We start from the raw sequence: 12575 nt of genomic DNA, 5'->3' as shown, positions 1-12575 counted from the left end.
AACCATGAAATTGTGAAAGCCATCCATTTCCGTTCCACTGGCTTGCCACAGGCATGCTCCTGGGATGCCAGTTGAGATAGAGTGCCTTAGCCCATAGTGTAGGCATTGCTGATTGAATATTGACATCAAATTAATATGGGTGGATTAATTCTAATCCCATTGTGGAAGATAAATAGGAATGGCCATTAGGAGTTGTGATGCTGGGATATGAGGGTAGCAATGGCCATTAGGAGTTGTGATGCTGGGATATGAGGGTAGGGATGGCCATTAGGAGTTGTGATGCTGGGATATGAGGGTAGGGATGGCCATTAGGAGTTGTGATGTTGGGATATGAGGGTAGGGATGGCCATTAGGAGTTGTGATGCTGGGATATGAGGGTAGCAATGGCCATTAGGAGTTGTGATGCTAGGATATGACGGTAGGGATGGTCATTAGGAGTTGTGATGCTGGGATATGAGGGTAGGGATGGCCATTAGGAGTTGTGATGATGGGAAATGGGGTTAGGAGTTGTGATGCTGGGATATGAGGGTAGGGATGGCCATTAGGAGTTGTGATGATGGGAAATGGGGGTAGGGATGGCCAGTAGGAGTTGTGATGCTGGGATATGAGGGTAGGGATGGCCATTAGGAGTTGTGATGCTGGGATATGAGGGTAGGGATGGCCATTAGGAGTTGTGATGCTGGGATATGAGGGTAGGGATGGCCATTAGGAGTTGTGATGCTGGGATATGAGGGTAGGGATGGCCATTAGGAGTTGTGATGTTGGGATATGAGGGTAGGGATGGCCATTAGGAGTTGTGATGTTGGGATATGAGGGTAGGAATGGCCATTAGGAGTTGTGATGTTGGGATATGAGGGTAGGGATGGCCATTAGGAGTTGTGATGTTGGGATATGAGGGTAGGAATGGCCATTAGGAGTTGTGATGCTGGGATATGAGGGTAGGGATGGCCATTAGGAGTTGTGATGTTGGGATATGAGGGTAGGGATGGCCATTAGGAGTTGTGATGCTAGGATATGACGGTAGGGATGGCCATTAGGAGTTGTGATGTTGGGATATGAGGGTAGGGATGGCCATTAGGAGTTGTGATGATGGGAAATGGGGGTAGGGATGGCCATTAGGAGTTGTGATGATGGGATATGCGAGTAGGGATGGCCATTAGGAGTTGTGATGTTGGGATATGAGGGTAGGGATGGCCATTAGGAGTTGTGATGCTGGGATATGAGGGTAGGGATGACCATTAGGAGTTGTGATGCTGGGATATGGGGGTAGGGATGGCCATTAGGAGTTGTGATGTTGGGATATGAGGGTAGGGATGGCCATTAGGAGTTGTGATGTTGGGATATGAGGGTAGGGATGGCCATAAAGAGTTGTGATGATGGGATATGGGAGTAGGGATGGCCATTAGGAGTTGTGATGTTGGGATATGGGAGTAGGGATGGCCATTAGGAGTTGTGATGTTGGGATATGAGGGTAGGGATGGCCGTTAGGAGTTGTGATGATGGGATATGGGGGTAGGGATGGCCATTAGGAGTTGTGATGTTGGGATATGAGGGTAGGGATGGCCATTAGGAGTTGTGATGTTGGGATATGAGGGTAGGGATGGCCATTAGGAGTTGTGATGCTGGGATATGGGGGTAGGGATGGCCCATTAGGAGTTGTGATGTTGGGATATGAGGGTAGGGATGGCCATTAGGAGTTGTGATGTTGGGATATGGGAGTAGGGATGGCCATTAGGAGTTGTGATGTTGGGATATGGGAGTAGGGATGGCCATTAGGAGTTGTGGTGGAAAGACTGTAGCTTTAGAGCTAGCTTTATAGGGTTTCCAGTTCCACTCCCTGCTGCATTCTGCAGAGTGACAAACCCACTGCTGGTTCGTTATATTTGAAACTCATTCACAACAGTTCTAAAAATATTTCTGAAGTTCTAGAATGATTAACACTTTATATGACTGTAAAGTACACTGTACTCTGTCCTCAGCAAATTTTGTGGGAATCATAAAATGGCCGCAGTTGAAATTTGACTGCGTGGGGATAGACCTTGAAATTACCAGGCAAATTAGAAAGAGGATACGAAAGGGTTGGTGAAGATCTAAGCTTGATATTTAGCTTGAGATTAATTATTCCGTGTCGTTTTTCTTTTAAATTAGGAAATATGTCAATATAGCCATGTGAGCATGTCACATATCTTATACCTGTCAGGACTGTGCAAGATTTAAACACACTATATATTGTACTAGGTCACATGCACTGTTAGAGGTGTAAGCAATGTACTGTACCTGTCCATAATCACTATGCTGATCAGGTATTGTGATTGTGTAGGACTCTGTTGTAAAATGAAAGCAAATTGAAAGAGATGTTCATCTTTCTTTCTTTTGGAGGAATTCCTCATTTTTATCAAATTTGTTGTTTATTGAAAAGAAAGACATTTCTTTAAATATTAATGAAGAACAAAATGTGTTGGCGTATGCGCTTATAGCCACATGTAGAGTGCGTGTATGATGTAGTGTGCAATTTCATGCCTTGTACTATCTGTGCAGTTATCACTGTGAATTTATACTCTCTGTTTGCAAGTGTTTACAGCAGAATGATTAGATGAATTAACCATTAATTGTAAAAAATTTCTCCTGTTTGCAAGTACTTATACAAATGTACTGGAAAGCTATAGGTGGGCTTGTTTTACTTTGTCAGTTTCTTATTTTATACAAATAGTTGTATTTATATTTGATTATGCTATGTTAATTTCAGACTGACCATGACCCCCGAAATCCCGCGTACATTTCTACCCAGGGACCCTTACCCCACACAGTGGCTGATTTTTGGCAGGTAAGAAACTGGTGAACTCACACTCCATTTCTTGTAATTCCTATTATTCGCTTCATTATTTCAAAAATGAAGACCTGAGTATGAAATTGTTTGTATTCACAGTATTGTACAGGTATTAACTGATTGAAGGATGGTAAGGGGTACTTACTGGTGTAGTGTCTACCCATAAAGAGGAGTTGAGCATACACATTCACATCTTCATAATACCTAGGCACCATTTCTACATCCTCACTTAAAAGAGCTATACAAAGGGAAACAATCCTGGATGGCCAGAGTTGTGGAATAGGAAAATTTATAGAGTATTTGTCTAGCCAATGAATCTGTAGGAAACAATGAGGAATTATTTACTCGGCCATGTCAGCAAAGTTTTTGTGGTCGAAATTAGCGGACAAAAGGTTATGAACAAGAGGCAGGCACATCAGTCGTGTGTCTTAGCTGAGTGAGCTGTCACTGGCTAAGTTTATTGACTGTCCAGGATTTAATTTCCTCTGTCGTAGGATGATAAATAAAGGTAATAGCTGACTGGGCAACCTCTTTGTGGTGGCTGTCAGGGGTAAGCGTCTGTTGGACAGGGGCTGCAGTCCGACGACCGAGCCATTCTGCCACTCTGGCTCACATTAACCTGAGAATTGCCACCAGCCCACAATGTCCACAAAGATTAAGAACGGAGCCCGATGTCCACGCAGATTAAGAACGGAGCCCTGTTAAGTACCACACGCCGTCAGGAGAAAAATGCCGCAGCCATATTTCACCCAGCGCTGATTCTGGTGGGTTGTAATGCCGCGGCAATCAGCTATCAGTGGACTGGAGGGGAACAAGACATTAAAGCCAGCTCTCGAGATGCTCCATGATGTTCCAGGCATTAAATTGAACCGCTGAGCTAAGCCAGGGAGTTAGGTCATCGCTGAAGGGGGCCCATATATCAGGATAAATTACAGAGGGACGTCGCGCGGATGTGACTGACGGACAAGGGAGCTCGTCTTTGCGGAACCTGTGGAATTCTGTCTGTTACTATGCGAGCCGGATGAGCACATTCCCCGTGCAGACTTGATGTCGTCACACTGACATTACGGCCTAGTTTTGTTGTGGGAACACGCAACCCATAGAAATGTATGAAGAACACCCTATTAAACCTGGAAGCTTAGTTCTTAAAGCTGGGCCTCCTTATGGTGGAAGGTAGGTCCACCATATATCCGCATGTTGGTGACAAGGTGATTTACAAAGGGCAAACGCTGATGTCGCTTCATGTATTATGTAAGAGAACCATTGACCTTAACTTCTATAGAGAATTGAACAGTTCCATGCCATTTAAATCATTCATGTCCTGAAATAAATATCTTTATTACCACTAAAAAAAAGACAAAAAAAAACAACAACAAAAAAACAGTGAAAATTTAGATGTCAAAAATAGTAAAAAAAAAACTAAAAAGAAGGGGCTACCTTTTAGATGTCCGTTTTTTCCTTCGTAGGCGTTGTTTGGGATTGGATGGTGGCCGGTACCACCTTTTTTTTTTCCTGTGTTGACGGGAAGCAGACTGATTGCTATACGTACCCAGAATTGGCTCAGCAGGCCCATTTACGGCTGTCCGACAGACTTCGCTGTTAAAGTTCATCAGAGTAATGCGCGAGAGCGCAGCTGTGGCAGACATCTATCCCGCTCTCTTCGCTACCACTTAGAGAGGTCTTTGATCGGGGCCGAAGGAGAGTAGGTAGAGCCCTCCGTCCGACAAGCCATCAACTCGCCGTCATCTTCATCAATTTTTAATCCTGAGGACAACCCTGAGAGCGGGGACCTGCTGGTGCCTTAGCATCAGAACTCAATGCTGTTCGCAAGATAGCAATTTGTTACATCAAAAAAAAAAAAAAAAAGGAAAAAAAATCTTGCTGGCTTAATTCTTTGATGTGGAGCTCTCAGTGTGGTAGGACCATGCTGGATTCTGTATAGGGCCGAACTAGACGTGGCATGATTTGTTTGAGACGCATGCAGCCGCTCCTGTGCGTGCATGTTTCGGGTGATCCGTCTCCTAAGGAGTCGCCAAGATGTTCTTTGATAACTGAAAAAATTCTTTCCCTTTGACAGCGTTTTTCTTTTTGTTTTTTTTTTTTTTGTTCTTTCATCAGTCCATAATTCTACCGCCTTTGATTTAGATCTGACTGCACAGCTTGAGCAGAAGAAAAAAAAACTCTATCTAATATAAGGCACTCAGTGGATTTTTCTGGAGCTGACAAACCTGGTAACCTTAGCTGAAGTTGCAGTCAAACCAGAAATATTCGTCTGCAACTTCATTGGTCAGGGGTTGACACCACATCAATGAATTGAGCTTGTGTAATTCCACCCATAAAATCTCACGGCCAGTGTAGAAGGTGCTCGCTGTTTGCTGAGCTTGAGATTAAATTGCAACCATTTATGGAGGATCATTCTAAGACCTACTACAACTTCAGACATAATAGTCCAGCTTAAATGACCGTCATTTGCTGTACAAAATGTATGTGAGTAGCCCAGTGCAGCCACAGGTTGAGCACAGTGAAGTCTAATATGGCCTTGTATCCTATACCGAGGGCGAGCGCTGATACGTCAAACTGGGAGAAATCTGTCAGGCCGTATTTAGTCAATACCTGCCATTGCACAAATCGTACACCTGCGGCTCCCAGTAAAGGCCTCGCTTGTTTGCTGTGGAGATGATTCGCAATCAGTTAATATTATATGGATACAGTTCCAAGCTGCGAATGAATCCTTTGGTTTAGCTGATTTAACAGATGATTGTCACACTATGAATTGAGATACAGGCTGGCACATCAGACACAGCATACAGTGTTTGTGAGATTTGAAAAGGAACGTAGTCATCAAGAAAAGGCCCATTATACAGTATTTGTCCATGTAGCAGACATTTTTCATATATCCAGCTCTGTTTTACAAGACCCGACATTCTACAACATCATGAGGGCTAGCCAACTGTCATGTTCCTTGCCAGCACACAATTCATACCTGATCGCGCTGCATTTTTCTTACATCACTTTGAGCCGACAGTTCAGGGCAATTTATGACTTCAGACAGACTGCATGTTATTTGCATATATTAATGACTTCATCATATGTTGGGCCTGCACAAAGTATCAAGGGCAATTAACGAAATAGATCTGATTAAGAATTTGTCACCTGTGTGGATAGCATGAATTTTGCCCATTTCTATAAACTTGCACATTTTCCATGTTTCTGAGAGTTGTATTGATCTACGTGAATATGCTTGAGGTTTCTTTACACGTAGAATGTATCATACTTCACAAAGGTAAGTTTAACTCCCCAAAGTGACATTTTGTGCCTCTAAAAATGGGCTTTTTGGATTGAAATTGTGGGCCATTTTCCATATACATCTATGAAATGTTATATTATCAACAGTAATGTAGGGTATTTTTTCTTTATTGTTTTTTTTCTTGGTGTGTAGGGGCCGGTGCGAAAAACAAACAGTCCTAGAAAGGATTCATATGTAAAAAAACATGTCAATTTTTTTACCTTTTATTTAGTTTTTTTTTCCTCAAAAGGGGATATAATAATCATGAATTGTGGCAAATTGACATCATGTGCATGTTATTGTTGGGTAACTCTCATAGATTTGAAGGGAAAAGGCAACAGAACAGGAGCAATGAGGCATTCTACATGTGGACCATTTTAATGCTAATGCACAGCAACCAATATCAGATACACCACATTGTCAGACAAGGTTTATTTCCCTTGCTTGAACATCTTATAAACTCGTGTGGGATAAAAGCGCCCCCCTCACCTCCCCCTTTCCTCATCCTAAGGGACTTTTTCCACGCACGGTGAACTCCAGACGACATGTATTTGTATTCATGCATCATAAATGACTGGATGATATTTATATGGGAGGTATTAATCCTCTGATAGCAGTGTCATGTCATTTGTCCATGGGTCGTCCATACAGGTCGAAGCCTGTGCTGATTAGGCTCAGATCTAGCCGTCAGTATCATTAAAGTGTAATGAGGCAAATCATCGCGGTGCTGTTGTCCGTGATTTGTTGATCTTATACCCGGTGGAGATATGTACATACAGGCAATCCGACAGTGGTTTTTCATGGCTTATTCTTTTGTGTTGATTGATATAAAAGCGCTGACCTATACTTTATAGCCCGAGAATCAGGTTTGGACGTTACGATTTTACACCTGCAGTAATTGATGAATGACCCTGTGACGCACAACCCCAGCCCAGCCTTACCACAACATCACTTTGTACTAACACAGCATATCAGCATATAAGGGAATATGGATGCTACAACTAGAGTTCACAATTTATATTCTTCTTTTGGTTAGATCTCAACATTCATGTAAACATGATTGTAGTGACTTGCTGAATATTTTATGGCTGTCACAGGAAATTTCATTAAAATTTCAGCCACAAATCTCTTCTTGAACACCAGCACTGTTGCCTTGTCTTTTTGTTTATTCTGCACCAAGTGCAGCCATGTAAGGAGACATGCGCATAGCCAACAGGTGGGAGAATGAACAGTTATGTGGCAGAAATGTCTGCATTTTTTAAGAGATGGTGGCCACAGTTATATGGCAGCCATGTCTACGTTCTCGAATATGGTTGCCATGGTTATATGGTAGCCATACATTTGCTTTCCCTAAGAGACAGTGACCACTGTTATATGGTAGTCATGTCTGCGTTCTCTAGGAGACAGTGGTCATAGTTATGTGGCAGCCATGTCTGCGTTCTCTAAGAGATGGTGGTCATAGCCTGTCTGCGTTCTTTAAGAGACAGTGGCGGCAGATATATGGCAGCCATGTCTGCGTTTTCTAAGAGACGGTGGCCAGAGTGTCATGTTAACATTGGCAAGCCCCCTGAAACCCCCTACATCACTTCCTCCGTCAAACAGTTTTGGACACGTAATTACGTTTTTTTTTCTTCACCCCTCAGAAACACTTTAGCTGTTGAAGCAGCCTTTGTAAGCCCAATTTGTTGTTGTCAATTAACTTGTGTAATTGCAAATTCTGCAAGCAGAAAGGGGTGAAACTAAAGGGCTGACATCAAGGTCGCTTGAGAGATCAATACTTGAGGTCACATGCAGGCAGGTTTTCCCTGCAGACCTTCGTTCCCACAATTCCTTAAGGGGAATCTTTGAATAGTGCAGACAAAGCATACATGCAGGCACGGTTCCCACAACGCCAAACCTTTGAATCTGTGGACAGTGCAGACAAAGCCTACATGCAGGCAGGCCTTCCCAAAAACCACCAAACCTTTGAACAGTGCAGACAAAGCATACATGCAGGCAGGCCTTCCCGAAAACCCACCAAACCTTTGCACAGTGTAGACAAAGCCTACATGCAGGCAGGCCTTCCCACAAACCACCAAACCTTTGAACAGTGCAGACAAAGCATACATGCAGGCAGGCCTTCCCACAAACCACCAAACCTTTGAACAGTGCAGACAAAGCATACATGCAGGCAGGCCTTCCCACAAACCACCAAACCTTTGAACAGTGCAGACCATGCAACCAGATTAATTGTATGGCTTAATTTCTGTGAACCACCAAATTTCGAGATTAAGCTTTGAGTAATTAATGCTTGTTGTGCAAGCAGGGTAGATTGTATGTTTATGGATGGCCTGTGAACCACAATACCTTTTTTTAATAGTTTAATCTGAATAGTACTGACTCTGGAGGCCAGTTTTAATACATTGCAGTCCATGCCAAGAAGCACTCAAAATTATCTTTGAAAAGTAATGACCATGCAAGCAGGTTTAACTACAGAGCTTTCCACAAACCACGTATCAGGCCTTTTCAAAGGGAAATTTAAATAGTGCTGACCATGGAAATAGATTTAAACACAGGACTAACCACGAACTACCAGACCTTTAGGGGATTATAATATCTTTATTTATTGAAGGTGGCTTGGTCAATTTACAATGAAACTGTTCTTCCTCAAGGCCTTCACTGAGAAAACAGTATACAGGAAACATGTAGTTCAATCAAAAAATAACGTCAGTATATATAAAACTAGATAAAGCATAGTGTAGTTTGAAAAGTGAAGCTACATACATTCATACAACACAACCAGTAGTGCTGGTCTCACAATTATCCCATCTGGCAAGAGAAGTAGGGTAGTGGGAGACAGGGAATCTGGATAGTGCTGACCAAGGAAATAGATTTAAATGTAGGACAGCTCCATGGATCACCAAACCTTTAGGGGAATCTGGATAGTGCTGACCATGGAAATAGATTTAAATGTAGGACAGCTCCATGGACCACATAACATTTAGGGGAATCTGGATAGTGCTGACGAAATAGATTTAAATATAGGACAGCTCCATGGATCACCAAACCTTTAGGGGAATCTGGATAGTGGTGACCATGGAAATAGATTTAAATGTAGGACGGCTCCGTGGATCACCTAACCTTTAGGGGAATCTGGATAGTGCTGACCATGGAAATAGATTTAAATGTAGGACAGCTCCATGGATCACCAAACCTTTAGGGGAATCTGGATAGTGCTGACCATGGAAATAGATTTAAATGTAGGACAGTTCCATGGACCACCTAACATTTAGGGGAATCTGGATAGTGCTGAGCATGGAAATAGATTTAAATGTAGGACAGCTCTGTGGATCACCTAACCTTTAGGGGAATCTGGATAGTGCTGACCATGGAAATAGATTTAAATGTAGGACAGCTCCATGGATCACCAAACCTTTAGGGAATCTGGATAGTGCTGACCATGGAAATAGATTTAAATGAAGGACAGCTCCAAGGATCACCTAACCTTTAAAGGAATCTGGATAGTGCTGACCATGGAAATAGATTTAAATGTAGGACAGCTCCATGAATTACCTAACATGTAGGGGAATCTGGATAGTGCTGACCATGGAAATAGATTTAAATGTAGGACAGCTCCATGGACCACCTAACATTTAGGGGAAACTGGATAGTGCTGACCATGGAAATAGATTTAAATGTAGGACAGCTCCAAGGATCACCTAACCTTTAAAGGAATCTGGATAGTGCTGACCATGGAAATAGATTTAAATGTAGGACAGCTCCATGGATCACCTAACCTTTAAAGGAATCTGGATAGTGCTGACCATGGAAATAGATTTAAATGTAGGACAGCTCCATGAATTACCTAACATGTAGGGGAATCTGGATAGTGCTGACCATGGAAATAGATTTAAATGTAGGACAGCTCCATGGACCACCTAACATTTAGGGGAATCTGGATAGTGCTGACGAAATAGATTTAAATATAGGACAGCTCCATGGATCACCAAACCTTTAGGGGAATCTGGATAGTGGTGACCATGGAAATAGATTTAAATGTAGGACGGCTCCGTGGATCACCTAACCTTTAGGGGAATCTGGATAGTGCTGACCATGGAAATAGATTTAAATGTAGGACAGCTCCATGGATCACCAAACCTTTAGGGGAATCTGGATAGTGCTGACCATGGAAATAGATTTAAATGTAGGACAGTTCCATGGACCACCTAACATTTAGGGGAATCTGGATAGTGCTGAGCATGGAAATAGATTTAAATGTAGGACAGCTCTGTGGATCACCTAACCTTTAGGGGAATCTGGATAGTGCTGACCATGGAAATAGATTTAAATGTAGGACAGCTCCATGGATCACCAAACCTTTAGGGAATCTGGATAGTGCTGACCATGGAAATAGATTTAAATGAAGGACAGCTCCAAGGATCACCTAACCTTTAAAGGAATCTGGATAGTGCTGACCATGGAAATAGATTTAAATGTAGGACAGCTCCATGAATTACCTAACATGTAGGGGAATCTGGATAGTGCTGACCATGGAAATAGATTTAAATGTAGGACAGCTCCATGGACCACCTAACATTTAGGGGAAACTGGATAGTGCTGACCATGGAAATAGATTTAAATGTAGGACAGCTCCAAGGATCACCTAACCTTTAAAGGAATCTGGATAGTGCTGACCATGGAAATAGATTTAAATGTAGGACAGCTCCATGGATCACCTAACCTTTAAAGGAATCTGGATAGTGCTGACCATGGAAATAGATTTAAATGTAGGACAGCTCCATGAATTACCTAACATGTAGGGGAATCTGGATAGTGCTGACCATGGAAATAGATTTAAATGTAGGACAGCTCCATGGACCACCTAACATTTAGGGGAATCTGGATAGTGCTGACCATGGAAATAGATTTAAATGTAGGACAGCTCCATGGATCACCTAACCTCAAAACATATCAGGGCAGCCTTTAAGAATAGTGCTGCACATGTGAGCAAGTTTAGTGGATTAGAGGCTTTAATTCCCATGGACAACTCAGCCTTGTGGGAAATATTTGACTGTAGTGTTGACCAGGCAGTTCCCACCAAAACTGGTTGTAAAGTATTGAATTTAAATTAAAATATTTCTAATTGTGTTTTCTACACTAGTTCATACAAGCACTTATAGGCCTGATGAATACCAATTCTGCAAACATCACATGTAGCCTTGTTAGTCCATACTGTTATTCCACCATCCATGTTTAAACTCCGCATTACCAAACTCTTTTTTTCTAACATTGCCCACGTTTCTTGTTATGTTGACAGATGGTTTGGGAACAAGGGAGTGTTGTAATTGTGATGCTGACCAAGCTGACGGAGAATGGTGTTGCTATGTGCCACAGGTACTGGCCAGAAGAGGGCAGCGATCTCTACCACATCTACGAGGTAAAAAAGGCTCTCCAGATTTGGCAAACATCTATTAGTCTATTATTATCTTATATTACATATCACAAGACACGAGGGGCCTCTGTGGCTCAGTTGGTTAGCGCACTAGCATAATGACCCAGGAGTCTCTCACCAATGCGGTCGCTGTGAGTTCAAGTCCAGTTCATGCTGGCTTCCTCTCCGGACGTAAGTGGGAAGGCCTGCCAGCTACCTGCGGATGGTCGTGGGTTTCCTCTGGGCTGTGCCCGGTTTCCTACCACCATAATGCTGGTTGCTGTCGTATAAGTGAAACATTCTTGAGTACGGCTTAAAACATAAATCAGTTAAATAAATAAATAAACAAGAGGTGTGCAGGATCCAATCCCAGACATTGGCAGGGGATTTATGGAATTTCTAGACGCCATGTTCGTCGTCATATGACTGAAAAATTGTTGAGTACGACGTTAAACACCAAGCACTCACTCATTCTAGACGCCATGGTGACAAAAAGTGTTGACAATGCTTATTATGCAGGTTACACAGGGTTTTTTTTATCTTCAGTGAAGAGCATTGGTTTTCCTACATTATGGCATGCATACAATGTATAAAATCAAACCTTTTTCCATGGAGTGCTTTGTTTGTCCTCCTCACTGTCCCTGGTTTTTCTGGATCCAGATTAAGTTGGGACCTCTGCGGCTCAGCATAATGACCCAGAAGCCTCTCGCCAGTGTGGTCGCTGTGAGTTCAAGGCTGGGCTCATGCTGGCTTCCTCTTCGGCCGTAAGTGGGAAGCTCTGCCAGCAACCTGCGGATGGTCGTGGGTTTCCCCCGGGCTCTGCCCAGTTTCCTTCCACCATAATGCTGGCCCCAGTTGTATAAGTGAAATATCCTTGAGTACGGCATAAAACACCAATCAAACAAATCCCAGCCTTTTTTGCTTATTATCTTCACCTTTTTTTATCAAGCACCTTTTTTGCTTCTTATCTTCTCTCTGTCTCTCTTGGAGTTCGTGTCTGGGAAGGTCTGCCAGCAACCTGTGGATAGTCATGGGTTTTCTCCAGCCTTTGC

At 42.8% G+C, this 12575-nt stretch overlaps 1 protein-coding gene across 1 annotated transcript in view; it reads left to right on the top strand.

The window, feature by feature from the left end:
* The window catches only part of LOC135477525 (receptor-type tyrosine-protein phosphatase N2-like), a 186994-nt gene that overhangs the window by 160869 nt on the left and 13550 nt on the right, over positions 1 to 12575 (top strand). Inside the window, exons 17-18 of the mRNA XM_064757665.1 lie at positions 2747 to 2824; positions 11410 to 11529. Coding sequence (XP_064613735.1) covers positions 2747 to 2824; positions 11410 to 11529 — 198 coding nt within the window. The remainder of the gene's footprint in view (positions 1 to 2746; positions 2825 to 11409; positions 11530 to 12575) is intronic.

The sequence above is a fragment of the Liolophura sinensis genome, chromosome 11, assembly GCF_032854445.1.
Source record: "Liolophura sinensis isolate JHLJ2023 chromosome 11, CUHK_Ljap_v2, whole genome shotgun sequence".
In the NCBI taxonomy this organism is placed as follows: Eukaryota; Metazoa; Mollusca; class Polyplacophora; order Chitonida; family Chitonidae; genus Liolophura; species Liolophura sinensis.
Note: the sequence above shows the minus strand (reverse complement) of the source record. Positions and strands in the feature narration are given on the sequence as shown.